The sequence below is a fragment of the Nomascus leucogenys genome, chromosome 5, assembly GCF_006542625.1.
Source record: "Nomascus leucogenys isolate Asia chromosome 5, Asia_NLE_v1, whole genome shotgun sequence".
Taxonomy (NCBI): Eukaryota; Metazoa; Chordata; class Mammalia; order Primates; family Hylobatidae; genus Nomascus; species Nomascus leucogenys.
This window is the reverse complement of record NC_044385.1, coordinates 28,875,670-28,896,723: the sequence shown is the minus strand read 5'-3', so window position 1 is coordinate 28,896,723 and position 21,054 is coordinate 28,875,670. Positions and strand designations below refer to the sequence as shown.

General features: G+C 36.9%; 1 protein-coding gene across 2 annotated transcripts in view; it reads left to right on the top strand.

Moving 5' to 3' along the window:
- Positions 1–21,054, top strand: part of RRP15 (ribosomal RNA processing 15 homolog) — a 51,073-nt gene that overhangs the window by 15,148 nt on the left and 14,871 nt on the right. The window contains exons 2-5 of one of the 2 annotated variants that reach the window (XM_030812866.1): positions 1,747–2,021; positions 4,467–4,564; positions 6,871–7,072; positions 17,042–17,179. In XM_030812866.1, coding sequence (XP_030668726.1) covers positions 1,747–2,021; positions 4,467–4,564; positions 6,871–7,072; positions 17,042–17,161 — 695 coding nt within the window. In that variant the 3' untranslated portion in view covers positions 17,162–17,179. Of the gene's footprint in view, positions 1–1,746; positions 2,022–4,466; positions 4,565–6,870; positions 7,073–17,041; positions 17,180–21,054 lie in introns of those variants that run through there. The other variant, XM_012506460.2, reaches the window with a different exon arrangement.

The window sequence follows — 21,054 nt, the reverse complement described above, 5'->3', positions numbered from 1 at the left end:
TTTTATGGCTTAAAGTCAAGAGAGTAGAGGGGATCACTCAGAAGGTAATACTTGACTATGCACTGTCTTCCATTTACTTTGGTCATAACCATAAACTGATATAAAAAGGCTAAGAGGATGTTTAAAGGCAAATTATGAACATTTTATTGAAATTATTTACTGAGCCTGGGAGTTGAAGAAAAGACAATTTTGAAGCAACAACAAGACTCAATCAATAGACTTCTCAGAAGGTAGAAGCAGCGGTTATGATTCTGATGCTTGGCTTTGGTAAGGGTAAATGGACTCAGAGCAGCCTCACTGAAATGCTGCAGTGCTTTTGGCATATGGATTGCTTTCTAATCCTCTGCATTTAAGTGAAGGTTCTGATCTGGGTGGGTGGAACAGAATTGAGTAAAGTAAGGAGCAGCAGGAAACCTGCTTATGCCTTGGCCTTTTTCTTCTAGTGTTAAATAGTATTTTATCTTAATGCAAGTATATCCATATTTAAAAAAATACTTAAACTACTAATATTATTACATTTGTAGAGGTACTTTGATAGGAAAAGTTTCAGCTAATGGCATTTTCTGTAATAATCTTTTGAGATTCAACTAGTTTTGGAGTCATCCAAAGAAAGTGCAGTTGTTTACCCAAAGACATCACTGCTAAATGGCAGCTGTTTGTATATTACTGAGTTTTCTTCTTTGTTGACTTCTCAGCCTTGTTTGTTAGCTCTTCTTCTGCTAATTAAAAAACACTCCAAGTTACTAAGCTATTGGATGATTGTCTTCTTCCCAAGTATTTCCTAATAAGTTCTGTAGGTTTCTGAAGAACAGAAGCTCTCCAGACGGCTCTGGGTCATAGAGATGCATGCATGCAATGCTGGGTGCTTGTGCTCTCCTTGTTAAAGTGCACTTAATTTAAGAAGTTGAGAAAGAGCTGCTCAGCAAGTTGATTTGCAAGCCAAGCCACCTTCTGGACTATTGTTTCTGCTAATCTTCCTCATCCATTTGAATTTTAAATGATGAACTAGTTTGCTGGTAACCTGTAGGTGCTTTTTTTGGTGGTTCTGCATGATAAAATTCAATGGTACACTTACACATTTGTATCTTCTATCAGAACTTGGTATTTTCATTCAGTAACTCAGTGCTGCAGTTGAATCTAGTATCTTGGGCACGTCGTTAGATAATTTTTTTTCCAAAAATGTTAAAATGCCCAATTTTCTAATGTTATATGCAAATTCTTTTACATGAGGCTGATTTTTAGTTTTAGGCTTTTTTTCTGCGTACAAATTCAGAATTTTAAATATCTGGGACAAATCCCTTAGAAGATTTATTCTGATAATACTGTACCTTTTTCTTATTAAAGTTTTCTGTTACTTGTTTTAATAGCCTTCATAGCCCCTTCCATTAGTTTGGTGACACAATTAAGGTTCGTGTACTTGAATATACCTTGCACCAACTCCATGTCAACATTTGTCACCATTTTGACAATAGGGACGTGGCAGAGGCTGTTGGATTTGTTTCTGCTGCCTGGGTCCTGGGTTTGGAAGCTGCTGTGACATCCCCTGTATATGTGGCTGGGCTAGGTCTCTGGGAGCTGATGGCAATGGGATAGATGGTCCTATTGCTCTTCATCATTACTGTAGCTGTGGGACTCAGAAAAGTACCCCCTTGCAAAAATGGGGACAGACAGAGTTCCAGGAAGGGTTCTGGGGGCCTTGGCAGCCTCTGTCTAGGATATTAAAGTTTAATTTGCTTTTACTCTTAGGTTCTATAGGAAGCTGTGGATCAGAAAAGGACCACTTTTATTCTGATGATGACGCAGTGGAAGCTGACAGTGAGGGTGATGCTGAGCCCTGTGACAAAGAAAATGAAAATGATGGAGAATCAAGTGTTGGGACTAATATGGGCTGGGCAGATGCCATGGCTAAAGTCCTCAACAAGAAAACTCCTGAAAGTAAACCTACTATTCTGGTCAAAAATAAGAAGCTGGAAAAGGAAAAAGAAAAGTTAAAGCAAGAAAGACTAGAGAAAATAAAACAGGTGTGTTCCACCAGTTGTCTTGTAGATTAGATTGTTTGTCTAGGCTAGCTCTTATCTTGACCGAACTGTTTCTTGCAGTGTTTGTCCAATTAACGCTCCAGTTTTTAACATGGTTTTTATGTGAAGGTGGATAACTAAGGTTATGTTTAGGAATTTAGTCTAAATTATTCCATTGAGCATGTTCACTTTTTAATCATCTGTGCAAAGGCAAAGTAATAGAAATGTAAACGCTGAGGAAACATCTTTTTAAAATCAAGTAATTATACACATGGTAGTGATTCCTGAGCCAATTTTATTTGTTTTAGTTGTCTGTATGCTGATTTTATTAGGTTGTGAACTAAGAAGCATGTTAGTTACTTTTTTTTTTTGCCAAAATTTATTTTACAATACGAATCTGTGACGATGTCGTAACTCAAGGATTGGTTGTAGTTCTGAAAACGGATTATTTCAGTGTTAGATACAAATCAGTGTTGGATGAATTTGAATTCATTATGCTTTTGTTGAACTACTGATGATAGACATTAGACTAGGTATAATCTATTAATTAAAGGCCAAAAGTTGTACATAAATTTGTTGTGTATTATAAAAGCTAAAAATCCATGATAAGGTTTTCATGTCACCTGTACTTGATGATCTCTGTCTAAAATACTTGGTTACTAAAATAAGCATGTTTTTTAATTAAAGAAAAATAACTTTCTACAAATGTACTGGCAGCATAGAAGTACTAATTCCCAAAGTCACTTCATAGGTAAAAATGAAAGAAACATAGGTTTGAATTGACATATATTTCCTTTTATGTTTACCATCTCCTTATCTTGTTTCAAGATGAATGTTTTCTTTGTTCTTAATACTGGTTGCTCTGTGTGAAAGGTGGAAATTTTTAAGTATTGCTCTTAGAAACACAGCATACTCTATTGTTAATTCAATATTCTTATTGTACTTTATTTAAGATAAGTTTTATCTTTAAATCTTATGGATAGCTTTTCAACTGAAAATTTGAATCTTTGTTTATTATCTGGCAAATTATAGAAGAAACTTCAAAAATATCAGAATCTTTGGTTTCCTCTGGTCCCAGAGTTCTAGTGAGGGTAAGAACATTTTGAAGCCAAGAGGAATGAGTCTGTAACTCTTCTCTAGGCCAAAGCTTTGAGTGCTAGAGATGATACTGTCTCCATAATGCATGAAAGCGCATGTATTGATACCAGAAGCAAGACATGGCAGTTACAAATGCTCTTTGTGTGTATTTCTTGAAAGTATATGTAAATTATTATTTCCTAACTTAACTATTATGGTTTTCCAGTATATCAGCTACTTATTTCTAATCATAAATACAAAAATAAATTTCAGAGTTAAAAGTGTTTCGGGATTAAGCATACATATTGTCCTTTGAGTACGGAATATAATTAACTCTTTCAAACTTAAAAGTAAGATTTTTAAAAAAAATTCGTGTCATGATCTGACAGTGAATTTCATGACCACTAAAATGAATTGTCTGGTTAGGAGAAGAATCTATTTCTTTAGAAAGCTATCAGGCTAATCTTTATAGTGAGTGCAAGAATTTGGTTTTACTGTCATTAGACACTTTCATTAATACAAAATGAGAAATAGATGAGTAAAGGCATAGATAAAAAAAGAAATTTTAATAAAAACGTCTTTATTACTGGTTTTGATGCTTGCCAGCTTCTTGGTGATTAATTCATTATATCATTATATTTGATATTTGGCCTGGGAAGGAGACATGAACAAGCAGTGTATCAAATCAGATTCCTGGGACCAGGATACTATTTAAAGACGAGTTCAAACTAAATTATGTTACCTAGGGAATTTTCTTATTTCTCACCTCCCCTTCTGCTTCTGTACAGTTTGCTATAGCTTACAACTGATAAACCATATATGGCAAGAATATTGGTCAGATATGCTACGAGAGGAGAAATGGATTTAAATGATTTTGTGCATAGAAAAATAGTCATTGTATAAGTATCTGGATACGATGCTTTCTTTTAAAAGCTGATACATTTTCTTAATAATAATTCTGATGACTGAGGAAGTCATTTTCTGAAAGTAAAGATAAACTTATAATTTTCAAAGAGGGTAGTTTGGAATTCTTCCTTATGCTTCCCTCTGATGATCTGGTGATGGCAGAGCAGGCATGTGGCTCCCTCACACCCTATCTTGTACTGCCTGGCCAAATATGCTGGCAGCTCTCCAGGCCCCGCTGTCAGAAGGCCTGACAGAAACTCACTTTGTGCCTCTCGCATGACACGCTGAGTGCTAACCACAGGCTCTCCAAGCTGAACCCCTAAAATTGTGTTTTTTTTAAAAGTCCCTGACAAGCTAAGCCAGAATGATTTATTACCTTCACCCTTTCACAGAGTATCATACCAATGTTTGCTGCACTTTCAGAAATATCTAATATTCTTTCACATAACAATATTTATAACGCAGCGTGATAAGAGACTGGAGTGGGAAATGATGTGCAGAGTAAAGCCAGATGTTGTCCAAGACAAAGAGACAGAGAGAAATCTTCAGAGAATTGCAACAAGGTAAGGTAGTGTTTTTGCCCTTTAAAAAATAAGTATACTAAAGCTTTCATAGTGGTTCTATTTTTGACCCAATTTGATTCTTAAGCTCAGCCTTCTCAGAGCCAAGTGATACATATCTAAGCCTGCCTGTTCAACACTGAATTCAACCAAAGATTTTCCAGGTCTCATGAGGCAAGAATATAATGTGCTAAGTGTATATTTGGTAAGAACCTATTTCAGATCATCTTGTTTTTATAGTCACGAGAACTGTGTAATCAGACCTCTTACTGCATTTCTGTTATGATGCTTGTCTAAATTTATGGCACTCGATGATGATTTTTATCTTGCATTATATTTATGGCATAATACATTACACATTATAGCTATTTCGTGCTATCTTTTTACTCTGCTTATTTAATCATTGGCACCAAACATTTACTCGATGCCCTCTGTGTCCAAAGACAAACAGGATATGGTGGCTGCTGGGTGGTCCTTGCCTGGTCATCTGTAGGAATTACAGTCTCTCTGAGAATAGAATTATGTCTTTGTGTTGGGAACATAGAACAGGAGATTGTCTGGGAGAGTTTGAGAAGGCATTACAGAGGAGATAACATTTGGGCTGCTACTAAAGAATGTAGCAGTTATATTTAGCAGAATTACTTTTAAATTCTTGTTACCTAAATTATTTTGGTCATTTTCTAATCCATCTCGGTGTTACACAGTGTGATAGCGTGGTGTGGTGAATAAGGGCATGAGTGATAGAGCCAGACTGCTAGGTTCAAATCATAGTACTGGCTCTTACTAGCAGTGTGTTCCTGGGCATGCTACTTGATTTCTTTTTCTCTCAGTTTATCTGTAAGTAGAGGATAATATACCTAGCCTATAGGGTTTCTTTGATAATTAAATGGATTAATACATATACAGAACTTAGAAAAGTACAGGCTCAGTACATGAGAGTGAGTGCCTCCTTAAATTTTATGTCATAGGCACCTCCCTTTCCTCACCCTGGTCCTGTCACTACTGTGAAGGGTCTGGAATTTTACTCTCCTTATAAGCTCATAAGCTAGCCTGTTAAAGTTTCCTGGATACTGGTAGAAGACAAGACACTTTGGATCAAAGACAAAGGACTTTATTACTCATGGCAAAAGCAGTAGCAGAGCTTCATGTTCCCACTGTTTCCTTTGTCCCATAGAGGGAGTGCAGGTGTCCCAGATGGATGCCCGCACGTGCAGTATGTTGTGTTATAAGAACTGGAACACTGTGCTTGGGAATCTATCACTTTTATACTGATTGGTAACAAGCCTGCTCTTTGTCTGGGGGGAGACGTTACCTCATCCCTCAAGGTCACTTCCTACAAACACAACCCTGAGAAATGGCCTGGATAAAGAGCAGTCAGGTGCATTCATTCTTGAAAAATCCAGCAACCATATGCAGGGATGCTCAAGGCCCAATAATTATCGGAAGAGGCAGATTGCCTCTTATTAGACCAAGAAAATTCATAGATTACAGAATTTTAGAGCTGGAAGGGATCTTAACGGTCTAAATCAGTGCTATCCAGGAGAAATGAATGTGAGCTACATTCATTTGTAATTTAATATGTAATTTAAAATGTTCTCATAGCCACAATGAGAAGTGTAAAATGAAAGAGGTGAAATTAATTTCAGTAATATTTTATTTAACTCTGTATTGAAAATATTCATCATGTAGTCAGTATGAAGCAATTGTTAATGATATTTAAGGATTCTATTTTTCATACTGAGTCTTTGAAATCTGGTGTGTATTTTCATTTACAGCACATGGCAATTCAGACCAGTCACATTTCAAGTGCTCACTAGCCACATGTGGCTTGTGGCTCCTGTATTGGATGCTGCAGGTCTTAATTTTCAGAATTTATCTTTGAATGAACTCAAATACAGAACATAGTTTTTAAAATAAGTATTTTTTAAAGTAGGATTTTAAAATGGTTTCATAACACAGGAGTTGCAGATAACATAGCTAAATACTTTTTAAGCTACTCAGGTATAATTTTTCCAATTTACAGATGAAATTGAGATCCAGAAAAATCTTTCTTGGAGTGAAGCACAAAGTTATGTACCAATCCACATTTGTTATCTGTTTAGAAATTTATATTCATTCATTGAAATGTATATTCATTTTTCAGATGTATTTATCAAATGTATTTAACCACTCATTCAGCTCTTTCCTTTGAGTACTTGTTAAATGCTTGCCTCTTTTCTGGACAGTGAAAATACATTTTTCCTATCCTCAGAGTTTGTATTCTAGTGTAATTATTTAATATATCGTTCTGGTTATTTTATATTCTACAGGGGTGTGGTGCAATTATTTAATGCTGTTCAGAAACATCAAAAGAACGTTGATGAAAAGGTTAAGGAAGCTGGAAGTTCTATGAGAAAGCGTGCTAAGTTGATATCAACTGTTTCCAAGAAAGATTTCATCAGTGTTTTGAGAGGGATGGATGGAAGTACAAATGAGACTACTTCAAGCACGAAGAAACCAAAACCCAAACAGGTAAAAACTTTTATATAGGATTCAGTGTATCAGACTTTCAGCTCTAAAACTAGAGTCTTGAGATGGAAAACCAGACTATAGAATTACAGGGTTTTGTTTTTTTTTTTTCCTGGATTTTATTAAAATTCCTCCATGCCCACAACCTTTAGAGATAGGGTTTGCCTCTCTCCTATCTGAAATCCTGCCATTTTGCACATTTTGGAGAATAGACGCCTGTGTGGGCCACAGCTTTAATTTCAGACTTTACCCATAGATGGTATGTAACTTATAAAATATGAAGAGTCAGCGAGTTTTAGGAAATAATGGTAGAAAGTCATTCTTGCATTGAGGCATCTTTAGTGATGTTTGGTTGAGAGATTAAGAGCATAAATACTTTCTATGACCTTTGGCATGAGAACTTTGCTTCTCCAGCTCCCTCAGTAGTTTCTTTTCTTTTTTTTTTTTTTCATGGAGTCTTGCTCCCTGGCCCAGGCTGGAGTGCAGTGGCGCAATCTCGGCTCACTGAAACCTCTGCCTCCCAGGTTCAAGCAATTCTCCTGCCTCAGCCTCCCGATTAGCTGGGATTACAGGCGCGTGCCATCACCTCCGGCTAATTTTTGTATTTTTAGTAGAGACGGGGTTTCACCATGTTGACCAGGCTGGTCTTGAACTTCTCACCTCAGGTGATCCACCCGCCTTGGCCTTCCAGAGTGCTGGGATTCCAGGTGTGAGCCACCGAGCCCAGCCAGTAATTTCTTTTTAATGTACCAGGTGAAAGGTTTTGAGATGTGCTTTAATTTTATAAGGTGTGGGTTTCTGTTGTTGTCGTTTTAAAAAAGCAAAATATGTAGTTGTATCTTGATGGCTTGATTTCTGTTGCCAAAACCAAAGGTACTTTTAATCTGTCAGGAAATGAGAATTTCTGTCATAAATTTTTTTGTTTGGGAAAATAATTGAAACCCGAGCAAGAAGAGCATTTAGGAATTTTGTGCTAGCCTAGGGTTGAAGCATTTTTTAAAGTTTCTTGATGAAGTTGATATTTTACCTAAGTGACAAAAGTTTTTGAATCTACTTGTCTCTTTCTTGAATATCAAAGGGCTCAAATTGTATATCTATATAATAATAGTTCTCACTAGTGCTATTTTAAAGTGTCTATCAGAAGTACTTGTAAATACATGAACACTGTGTTTGGGGAGTTATACTTTTTAGTTCAAAAGCCTTAATAGGCTGTATTCTCGCTAGTAACATTTTACTGTAAGAGTTAGAGAAAGATTCAGCAACATTGGATGAGAAAGAATTAGTGGGATGATGAAGAGACTTATTTTTTTTTTCTTTTTCCTATTAGTTTCAAAATAACATTTTATAGAAGCACATACTTTTGCTTTGGGATTATTTCTTTCATGAGTTATGAAAATGCACAACAGATTCTTTCCACTGGCATTGTATTTTTTTCTTACCATTTGCACTTGCCCTTGACTTTCTTTTTTTCTACTTCAGTGATCACAGTATTTGTAAATCTGGGACAAGGTCAAAAATTGCTTGAGACTTAAGCCAAAGTGGTTTTGCTCTAAAAGTAATTTGTTTCTAGAACACCCTGCCCCATGCCATCAATACCCTGACATATTTCTTTCTTTTAAAAATGTGTGTTTTCATTTTGATTGCATATTTATGGAAAAACAGACTCCTTTTTAAAAAATTTTGCTTGAGTTTGCATCTGAATAACTATGAAAGTACTATACTATTTGACATTGGATCAGTTATTGATATAAAACATATTTCTTGGCCGGATGCAGTGGCTCATGCCTGTAATCCCAGCACTTTGGGAGGGCAAGGTAGGTGGATCACAAGGTCAGGAGTTCGAGACCAGGCTGGCCAACATGGTGAAACCCTGTCTCTACTAAAAATACAAAAATTAGCTGGGCATGGTGGCACCCACCTGTAATCCCAGCTACTCAGAAGGCTGAGGCAGGAGAATCGCTTGAACCCGGGAGGTGGAGGGTGCAGTGAGCCGAGATTGTGCCACTGCACTCCAGCCTGGGTAACAAGAGCGAGACTCCATCTCAAAAAAAAAAAAAAAAAAAAAAAACATATTTATTAAGTGCCTGTTTCTACCAGGTGTTATCCTTGTGTCCTTTAAAATCTTACAATTAAGATGGACAAATGACTTCAAGTAAATAAGTAAGCAAGATTAACTTGATAGTAGGCAAATTCTAAATTAGTATGTCGAGTACATGTTAACATTAGTTACACCAGCTCTAACAAAATGTACATTAAGTGGCTACCCCTGTGTGAAGGGAATTTCAGAGTAACTGTGTACTATTAGAGCATAGATCATTATATCTATGTATGTTACTTTGTTACTTGAAATAGGTGAACTTTTAAGGTAGTTGAAGGGAAGGCAGGATGGCAAAGGTGACCATAGATTTGATATGCCAAAGTGCTATTCAGAAATGAATCATTGATGAATGAGCTAAATAAAGGAAGAGATTAAGAAAGTAGAAAGTAATATTTGCCATTTTTTTCTTATATTTAACCTTGTCCTAGCACCATAGCTATTGTACTCTTTCCTCATAGATGTTCCTTCTCTCATCATAGAATGGAACAAAAGAAATCTTATTGTTGTCCCTTCCCTGGGCTGTAATGATATTCAGAGCACAGATTTTTAAATTCAATATTCCTAATATTGTGAAGTCTCTAAAATTAGAGGCCACCCACATATAAACTAGATTCACTGGCAACTATCAGGATTACCAATTTGGAAACATCTTCATTTTAATGACTTCAATTCTTTTTCCCAGTTATATGTGTTGTTCAGTTTTGATGTTGAAGTCTTATGTTCAATAATCAAAAGAGGCAGGAGTTTTATATTAAATATGGATAGAATTGTAATAATATAACATAGGTTATATACATTGAGCCCATTATAGTTAACCATACTTTAGGAGTGGTTTTGGTGTTTGGTTTTGTTTTCTCCTAATGTACACATGACTTGGGAATTTATTTTAAAGAACGCTTTTTTTTTTAAAAATAATTGTTATAGAAATTTCATATTTCTTCAAGGTATAAGAAACAGACATTGTGACAAATGTTTTTTAACTGTGATAGGGCCTGAACAAGTCATTTTTCTTTTTCTTTCTTTCTTTTTTTTTTTTTGAGGCAAAGTCTCGCTGTGTTGCCCAGGCGGGAGTGCAGTGGAGCAATCTCAGCTCATTGCAACCTCTGCCTCCTGGGTTCAAGCGATTCTCCTGTCTCAGCCTCCCGAGTAGCTGGGATTACAGGCGTGCACCACCATGCCCAGCTAATTTTTGTATTTTTAGTAGAGACAGGGTTTCACCATGTTGACCAGGCTGGTCACGAACTCCTGACCTCAGGTGATCTGCCTGCCTCGGCCTCCCAAAGTGCTGGGATTACAGGCATGAGCCACCATTCCCGGCCGAACAAGTCATTTTTCTTAGAGTCTTTTCTGCATTAGGATTTTATTATCAAAGCAATAGGAGCACAGTATGAAAAGTGAATTTATGATTAAATAAAATAACCATTGCCTTCTTCCATTCTTCTCTACACCTTGGCAACTCTGAGTACTTTCTTCTGGTATTTACCTCCATATCTTAAATAATATCTACACTGTTTCTTTATCAATACTAGATACTATCTTTTATGGAAGATAAAGTTGGCTTTCCTCACACCTCTCCACATTCTGTCCTTCCAACATAGTATATTAAAATTTCTTATACTAGATTGAATACTAGTATTCAATGTGAATATTGTTCACTGCTGAGCAAAATACTATACAATAATAATACTTACTTTCTTCAGCTTTGTTACAATTTTTATTTTTCCTGGAGTTATCACTTGCCTTTTTTTTCCTTTAGTTTTGTATATGCCAAAATCCTTCCACACTCTTCAAAAGAACTGTTAAACCCTTCTCAGTAGTATATTTCTTGTGGTCATCCTGCTGCTACTATCTAAACTGGTTGTTCTTTACCTGCTATGCGCTGTCATTTTGCAACATTGCTTTATCCCCTTCCTGGGAATTCCATTTGCCTTTCTCCTATGCAGTATCCTCTGTTTTTTTTGGACTAAATGTCTTCTTTTCTCTTGGCCTTCTCCTGCATTTTAGTGATGGTGCAGTTATCAGCATTCTGGGAGAGAGTATAGGTGTCCTTATTTTTTATTGATATGCTGGCCTGATAGATGGCTTCCAATATTTGGAAAAGGATTTTTGTGGATGCAATTAAATTAATGATCTTGAGATGAAGAGGTAATCTTGAATTATTCAGGTAGGCCCTAAGACTAGTGACAAGTGTTCTTAGACACATAGGAGAAATTTGACAGACAGAAGTGGAGCAGGCAGTGTGACCATGGAGGAATAGGTGGGAGTGATGTGGCTGCAAGTCAAAGAATGCCAAGAAACACCAGAAGCTGGAGGAGACAGCAAGGGATGGGTTCTCCCCTGAAGCCCCAAGAGGGAGTGAGGCTTTGCCAGATAAGGGCATCGGGCCTCCAGAACTGTGAGAGAGTAAATTGCTCTTGTTTTCAGCTACCTAGTTTGTAGCAATTTGTTATGGCAGCCACAGGAAACTAATAGAACATAGATATCCATGTTGGAAAGTGATTTTCTCTCAGAAGTTTGAGAGAAATTTTTTTTTTTCTTTTTTTTTTTTTTTTTTTTTTTTGCCATTGAGAGGTTCAGTGCTGTTCTGCTTTCTGATTCTTTTCTTTTTGGAACCTTTTAAGACCTCCTCTATCCCCGTTCTTAAAACATTTGTAGTGAGTAATTGGTAGTCACTAATTTTATTTTATTTATATTTTTGTGAGATAGGGCTATGAAAAAAGATACTGTTAGTGGATGTGAGAAGATATAAAAAAAGAATGATTCTTAGTCAATAAGTAGAACTTTGGGGTAAAGTGTTGAATATTAAATTCAGTGGAGATTTGGTTCTATGGAATGAATCAGATCACCACATATTTCATTTAGAGACGAGAAGAGGAACCTTCTTTGCCAAATTGTTTTAGTAGCTGTTCTGGGTGGTACATATATTGCTCATGAAATTAGAAAATTGTAAAGTTGGAAAAATTGTGATGTGGGGATATTCATAGGACATGTGACTCTCAGGAGGAATGTACTTTAGAAGAATATAAGAAACTTAGCTTTGATTTTTAAAATGGCATGAAGTAAACATGGTAAGGGGGAAAAAGCCTGCCAGTTCTGTAATTTTTCAGATTCCTTATAGTTTTCTTTCCTGTTTTCTTCCATGGAAGTTGGAATGTAGGATGTTTGCTAATGAGTGGGGAGTTAGAAAAAGGGATTCTGAGGAAGTAGGTTGGCATTAGATTTGAAGTGTCCTATCTTGAGGAATCTGGACTTTATTCCTTACGCATTTGGAGGCCAATGCCATAAGGTAAGTGATCTGGTCAGATTTGATTTTTCTGTCTTTCTCTTTTGATTTATTTCAGCTTTTATTTTAGACTAAGGAGGTACATGTAGAGGTTTGTTACCAGAGTAATATTGTGCAGTGCTGAAGTTTGGGGAATGATTGAATCTGTTGCTCAGATAGTGAAGATTTCATTATTTTTAAGGAAAAGGAAGGGCTGAAGGATGGAAAAGTCAGAAGACCAATTAGTGCAAGACAATTGCCATAATTAAAGCAAGGGGAGAGAACGTGAACTAAGATTGTGTGGGGTAAAGTGGGTTGGGGTGAAGGGAAAAGAGGAATCAGATTAGAGAGGCAATTTTAAGGTATAGATTGACTTGATTTGTGATTAACATGATGTAGAGGGATATGGGAGAGGGAGGATTTATTAATAACTCAGAGGTTTACAACTTGAGAGACTCAGAAATGGTGACAGCTTTCACCAAAATAGAGAATATAAAATATGGAACATGTCTGCGAGGTAAAGATTTTTGGAGGCAGTGACTGCTTCAGGTTATAATCAGAAATGAGAAGGATGACAGTAAAGATCAGGTTAACAGAAACAGTGTGGCAGAAGCGTTTGGTTAGTACAGGAAATAGCATGACCAGAAACAAGGAGGCAACCAGAATAGCAGAGTATGGTGAGGCCACCTGGGGCAGGCGCTGGTGAGTCCTGTATGTCTTAGTAGGGTTCCTGAATCTTTAAGAACGATTAACTTGTTTACTGAGTCAGGGAAGATGAATAGTCTATTTTAGAGAGTTTTTCACGTGGATAAATGTAATATCTTCTAGGCTTAGATAACTAATTATCAGTTATTTGGAAGGAATTCCCTAATCCAGAAGCTGTAATTCCTCTCTTTGATCAAATACAGGAAGCATCATCCCAATTATATACCAACATGTGGCAAGGCATATTGACCAATATCTTGATGTTGACCCTGAGTGATTTTTATTTTATGTTTTGTTATTTTATTATTTTTAAAGAGATGGGATCTTGCTATGCTGCCCAGCCTGGTCTTGAACTCCTGGGTTAAAGTGATCCACCTACCTAGGCCTCCCAAAGTGCTGGGATTACAGGCATGAGCCACCATGCCTGGTTACCCTGAGTGATTTTTAAAAATATTACATTGTATTTAGAACACTGTTTAAGGAAGCAACAAAAACATGTTTTTTAAGAAAAGTTTTATAAAAAATTTAAGCTTTAACTCTTAAAGGATTAATACCTCTGTTCCTCTATTCAAAACATGTTTCTATCTAGAGTGATTTGTTTCTTAGTATGTTAATCAAGATTTTATTAATGTAGAGGCATTAATTTTTTTTCCTTAGCTTTCAAAGTTGTAATTATTCCTTTTGCTGTTTTCTTGAAAAGCCGACTAAAATTCAATCAGTTTTCTTGGAATTTAATTCTGTTACTCTAAAGGCCGACAGAAGTGGATGTGATGTTAAATCTATGTCTCTAAGGAGAATATATTGGCTGCTGTTAGGAAAGCATTGGCTTTACTTGTACTCTTGAATTACAGACTTTCTACAAGGTTTTCATTTATTTGAAATTGCCAATATATCAATTTCAGGTTTTTTTTTTTAATAATGAAACTGAAATTATAATTTTATAGTAAGGGAAAATGCTAGCTGGTTTCTGTTAGAAAATGATTTTTTGGCAGGGCATGGTGGCTCACATCTGTAATCCCAGCACTTTGGGAGGCTGAGGCGGGGTGATCACAAGGTCAGGAGATCGAGACCATCCTGGCCAACATGGTGAAACCCTGTCTCTACTAAAAATACAAAAATTAGCCAGGCGTGGTGGTGGGGACCTGTAATCCCAGCTACTTGGGAGGCTGAGGCAGGAGAATTGCTTGAACCTGGGAGATGGAGGTAGCAGTGTGCTGAGATTGCGCCACTGCACTCCAGCCTGGTGACAGAGCAAGGCTCCGTCTCAAAAAAAAAAAAAAAAGAAAGTGATTTCCTTAGTGATTGCTGGACAATAATTTTTAATAGAAGTCCTTAGGAAAAAGTGTTACTGGGAAGAGTCCAGGTATTTATTTATTTTTTCTGATTTTGTGGTATGAGCACTTTAAATGTCAAACATAGAGATAAGGTAGGTACTCCTCTATTTCTCAATTATTTATCATAAATGGCAACCTTGTAATTTCTTCATAGGTAAATAATTAGTGGTGAGAATGCTTTTGAAATACCTGGCCTCTTTGGTATCTTACAACTTAGACCCAGACTCCAAATTGCTATGTACTTTTAAAAATGTGTGTTTCTTCCGATTCTTAGATCTGCTGAATTCTTGCTTCTAAAGACAGAAGCCTAGGAAAGGAGGACTTCCTCACCCAGGTCCCTTGGTGGGCCTCTGGCAATTTTCAGGATTTACTTTTGGTTTTTCTGAGGCAGGATCTCACTCTGTCGCCCAGGTCGGAGTGCAGAGTCGCAATCTTGGCTTACTGCAACCTCCGCCTCCCAGGTTCAAGCAATTCTCATGCCTCAGCCTCCTGAGTAGCTGAGATTACAGGCGCATGCCACCAAGCCTGGATTTTTTTTTTTTTTTATAGTATTTTTAGTAGAGATGGGGTTTTGCCATGTTGGCCAGGCTGGTCTCCTCAAACTCCTGGCCTCAAGTGATCCTCCGACCTCGGCCTCCCAAAGTGCTGGGATTACAGGCTTGAGCCACCATGCCTGGCCAGGATTTAGCTTTTAAATCAAGTTGGGGTGTGGAGGGCAGGCAAGGGGGTAGAGAAGGATGCTGTCCTTAGATTGCCCCTGCATTGCAGGACAACAGTGTTTTACTCTCACATAAAGCTCTCTAACAGGAATGTGTGGAATCCTAATTTTGTAAATAATTCAGCTTAATGTTTATTTATTGAAAATGCCTAAATAGAGCTTAGGCAAAAGTGAGACTCCATGTTTGAAATGAGAACAAGCAGGATTATACATATTACTGTTGATGGGAATGGTTTTAAGCCAGTTTCCCATTGTATTTATGTCTTTTAAAATATGCTATTTAGTTTTAATGTAGGGTGGTTTCTGATTTGAACAACAGTTTTAATCAAAATGAACTTAGGTTTGGCAATATGGCACATGCAGCATTTTGACTTATGGAGAATATGGATATTAGTGAAGAATAAGGACTAGTTATTACAGAACTGCTGTAGAAATCTTTAGTTACTGTTAAATTAAAATTAATGGTGCCATACATCTTTTTGCCCCATATGAAGAAATGTGCTATTTGAAGTGGCTGCCTGTATTGGATTTTCTTTAGTGAGGTTGAGGCTTTAAAAAAAAATTACCCTGCACAGATGAGTCTTACGCATTTGACTTTTAAAAATGCATTATATTAAGACATCAGTCTTATGTGCTAGCACCTATAATGCATTTTTAAAAATCAGAATAATAGTTTATTGCGTCTTGGTAAAAATTGCCATTTTTGAGTAGTAGGCAGTTGAGACCATTTGTGGGGATATATAACACATAGTACTAAAGCCACAGATTCTAGAACCAGACTGCCTGAATTCAAAATGCCTGTTATATATATAGTAATAACAGTCCCTACCTCATAGGGATGTTGTGAGAGTCAATTAATTTAATATACATAAAGCACTTAGAATGATGCTTAGCACATAGTAAGTGCTATATAAATGTTTGCAATAGGCCGGGCGCGGTGGCTCACGCTTGTAATCCCAGCACTTTGGGAGGCCGAGGTGGGCGGATCACGAGGTCAGGAGATCGAGACCACGGTGAAACCCCGTCTCTACTAAAAATACAAAAAATTAGCCGGGCGTGGTGGCGGGCGCCTGTAGTCCCAGCTACTCGGAGAGGCTGAGGCAGGAGAATGGCGTGAACCGGGGAGGCGGAGCTTGCAGTGAGCCGAGATTGCGCCACTGCACTCCAGCCTGGGCGACAGAGCGAGACTCCGTCTCAAAAAAAAAAAAAAATAAAAAATAAATGTTTGCAATAATTTTTATTTTGCATTGCATGCCATCAAAACGAGTTCCTTATATTAGTGCTTATTTTTTCTCTAAAAATTGTAGTCAAAGATGAATTCCAAAGTTGGAAACCAATTTGAAAGGGAACTATTACTACTTTTTATCTGAATTATTGAATAATCCAAAAACCTTCCAATAATTTGATTAAAATTATATTTAGATTTGGACATTCTCACTCACTTTAGGTGTGATGGCTCTAGTAATGCATAATTCTTAGAAAATGTAAAACTAGATTTGAAGGAACTAGAAATGTGTCCACTTTCTCTTGTTCCCCGTTTCCAGTTATGGTTGAACTAACTATATTACTTACAAGAATTTACTTATTAAGACAAGTTTGGTTTTTATGGGGGTGCTGTCATACTATTTGAATATCCTCATCTTTGTGAATAATGTGCAGATCATCATTAGAAGATTATACCTTTCCTAAGTTGGGGATTATGTGATACACAATGACTCGGCATCAGCAAGTAAGGATAGTGAGTAGAAGGACTGAGAGGGCACTTACTAGTGTGTGCTTTGTGCCAGATGCTGTGGCAGATGTTTTTGCATAATTCCATTTCCAATAGAAAACTTCTCTTCCTTCTCTCACCCAGATGAGCTGGAAGAACTGTGGCTGGCTGATAAGCCACAGTATCAGCAAGACTAGGAAGAGAATGGTGAAGGAAGCAGCTTGCATTCTGCTTTTTCCTAGGTCTCTCATGCTGCTCATTTGATGTAAAGCATAATGAAGACTGACACATTTTAAAATCTGATTTCTCAAAACTGTTACATAAGATAAAATGTTAACCATAGTAAGACATTTTCAAGTTATGAAGCTCTAAAACTAACTTAGAAAATTATTTATAAATTCAAGTTAGAATTGACTTTCTCTTCATTTGTCAAGGAATTAAAATTTACTAGAAATCAAATGCATCATGTATTTGATGATTGTGGGTCTAATACAGATTTTAGAATCTTCCCCCATGCCCCACCCCCTTTGTTTTGTTTTTTGCTTTTTGTTTTTTTTTTAATTAAAGACAGGGTCTTGCTGTGTCACTCTGGCTTGAGTATAGTGGTGTGATCACAGCTCACTGCAGCCTCAACCTCCTGGGCTCAAGTGATCCTCCCTCCTCAGCCTCCCGAGTAGCTAGAGCCACAGGCACCATTAGGCCTGGTTGATTTAAAAATTTTTTTTCTAGAGATGGGGGTCTCATCATGTTGCCCAGGCTGATCTTGAATTCCTGGGCTCAAGTGATTCTTCCACCTCAGCCCCCCAAAGTGCTGGGATTACAGGCCTGAACTCCCAGCTCTTTTATGAAAATTTTCAAACAGGAAGAAAATTACAAAGAATAGTAGTATAAACACCTATATTTCTATATTTCTACTTAGGTTTAAAAGTTTTTAACACTTACGGTGTTTGTTTTAATAGCTATCTGCCTTTGTCTCCATCTAGTTTTTGTTTGTTTAGGTTGATTATTTGAAAGTATTACCCACCTGTGCCCCGAAGATTCTCTTTTTTTAAAAAAAATCAGCTTTATTGAGGTATGATGTTCATATACCATACAATTAAAAGATTTTTTTTTGTAACTTTTTGAGAACCAGAATTCAATTAAGGCTCACCCATTACATTTGATTCTGTCTTGTTCTCTTTTATTCTAGACCAATCCCTTGCCTTTCTTTTTTTTTTCTTTTAAAGACTAGCTTTTTAAAGAGACAAGCCAGTTGTCTTGAAGAATGAATAATGAATCCAGGCCAGTTGTCTTGAAGAATGAATAATGAATCCAGGTTTATGAATTTGTCTGATTATTTCATTATGGTGTCATTTATCTTGTTCTATGCCTTTTTCCTGTAAGCTAGAAGTTAGGACTAAAGGCTTGCTGAGATTTAAGTTAAACTTTTTTTGCCATAATTATATCATATGTGTGATAGCTTATACTATGTACTTGCTATTGTAACACATCAGGAGACACATTATCAGAATGTTTCATGCTAGTGATGCCAGTTTCCACTTGGTAAAAGTGAAAATAAATACTTTTTTTTTTTTATTAAAGGTGCACCCTCTCCACCCCCCAGTTAGAAAGTAATTTCTGGGACAAATAGTTTCACAGGAGCAAGTATACCTGTCTCCATCTTTTGCCTTTTACCATCAATTAGTGATCCTTGCCTAAAACATTTAAATGATTTGAGATTACAGAATGGTGATTTTCTCATTTGTTTTCTAATTTATTAGCTGAAATTTTTCAGGAGATGAATTAAAGTTCCTAAAGATAGGGGTTGATGTTTCATCCCTTTTAATTATGGTTTTCCAGAGTAAGGAGTTTAATAGTCACCTCCAGTGCGGGCACTTGAGCCTTCCTCTCTTCTTCCTTCTCTTGTCTTTTTTTTTTGTTTTTTTTTTGAGATGGAGTCTCATTCTTGTCGCCGAAGCTGCAGTGCAATGGTGCGATCTCGGCTCACTGCAACCTCCGCCTCCCGGGTTCAAGCGATTCTTCTACCTCAGCCTCCTGAGTAGCTGGGATTACAGGCGCCCACCACCATGCTTAGCTAATTTTTGTATTTTTAGTAGAGATGGGGTTTCACCACGTTGGCCAGGCTAGTCTCGAACTCCTGACCTCAGCGGATCCACCCACCTCAGCCTCCCAAAGTGCTGGGATTACAGACGTGAGCCACTGTGCCCAACTTGTTTGTCTTTTTAAAATGTCATAGACATAGGGATTTTTATTCAGTGTTTACGGTGAATGAGTGTCATTATACTTTTTGTTGCTCAAGTTTGCAAATGTGGCTGTGAGAACCTGTGTAAACTGGCTCATGTGTCCTTTTGGCATGACCTCATTTTCTTTGAGTGATTCCTTGCATTCTGGGACAGGATGTCCAGCCCAAACCTTGTGCTTTCTGTGTCCCAGACCTAGAATCACCTGTTTCTCCAAGGGGGTCTGATGGGACCAATCTATTTCTAAATTGTTTGTTGAGTTCAGTAGATTGATAGTGTGCACATTCCTTACTAGATGCAGCTTTGTTTTGTTTATATAGCATTTCATAGTTTTGCAAAGCACTTTTACATATGTTTTCTTATTTAAGCTTTTTTAGTGAATTTGTGGTATCAGGAAGACATTGGTATCTGTTTTTCAATTGAATTCATAGCTCTGCTAATTTTTTATAAATCTGGATTTTCATTTATATGCTATATAATATAGCAGATAAAATGTGTTTTAAGAGACTAATTGGCAGAGCGTATCTGAATATTTCAAACAACTAATTTACTATGAAAATGAATAGAGCACTGTCAAAAGGCTCCCTGAAGTGTTACATTTGACTTTTCAGGTACTTTAGTTAACTTTAACTTACTTAGAGTTCTTAAGAGAATTTAAATGTTGAGGAAAATCAATGTTGAATTAAGAACTGAATGTATGGATAACAAGATGTATAATAATAGAAACCACCAAATACAACCACTTTGAACAAGGTCATATGTATCGGGTACATATGTCCACATTTTGCCATAAACGTTTATTATGAAATAAAGTTGTTTTCCACCCCATTCTGCCCACTCTTCATAGCTCCTATCTCAGGGGCAGTAAATGAAATTAAAACAAAACAAACAAAAAAATCAGTGGGCGAAAAAAATTGAAGCCATAAAGTATGTTTTTAACTACAATTGCAAATAGCTTACTGAAAATTTTTAACAGCAAAGATATTAAGATGAATTTAGTCAATGTTAAGAACTTTTTTTTTTTAAGAGGAAGTCTTATTCTGTCGCCCAGGCTGGAGTGCAGTGGCATGATCTCGGCTCACTGCAAGCTCCGCCTCCCAGGTTCACGTCATTCTCCTGCCTCAGCCTCCCAAGGAGCTGGGACTACAGGTGCCTGCCACCATGCCCGGCTAATTTTTTGTATTTTTAGTAGAGACGGGGCTTCACTGTGTTAGCCAGGATGGTCTCGATCGTCTGACCTCGTGATCCACCTGCCTCGGCCTCCCAAAGTGCTGGGATTACAGGCGTGAGCCACCGCACCTGGCCAAGAACTTTGTAAAATTTAGGTGAGACTGAGTTAAAATGAAAACCGAACTTTCTTGTTAGGGAAAGCAATGAAATCAACTATTGTTGATTATTAAATATAGATGAGACTATATTGTTTCTTTCTTTATGGTTTGATTTTAATTATCTCCCACCCCAGCAAATGAAATGAAGTGAATGTGTAATTCCAAACCTTCTTTTTAAGTGTTCAGTGGCTGCCAATGTATGTTTGCACTTTGAAATGAAAGCTGATTAACATTTTTAAGGGTTGTCTTCACCTTCAAAATGGACACAGACTGCTTCTTTATGGTTTCAATTCAATATTTGTGTAAAACTAGGCCAAGGAAGGTGGGGACTGTTTGTTTCCTTGCATCATGCAGTTTTTGTTAAGTTCTTGCATTTAGTCACTTTTACTTTTCATTTGATGTAAGCAGAAAGAGTTGTATAGGTTGCTTTAAGTCTTTTAATCAGTGCTGCCTTGCAGCAACACTGAAAGACTCCGTAAGCTGATAAAAGTTTGGTATTTCAGTTTATACTTTACGATTTATATTACAGTTAGTTATATTTAACAGCTATAACACAGCTTCCATCTATAATAGTAAATACCTTTGTCTA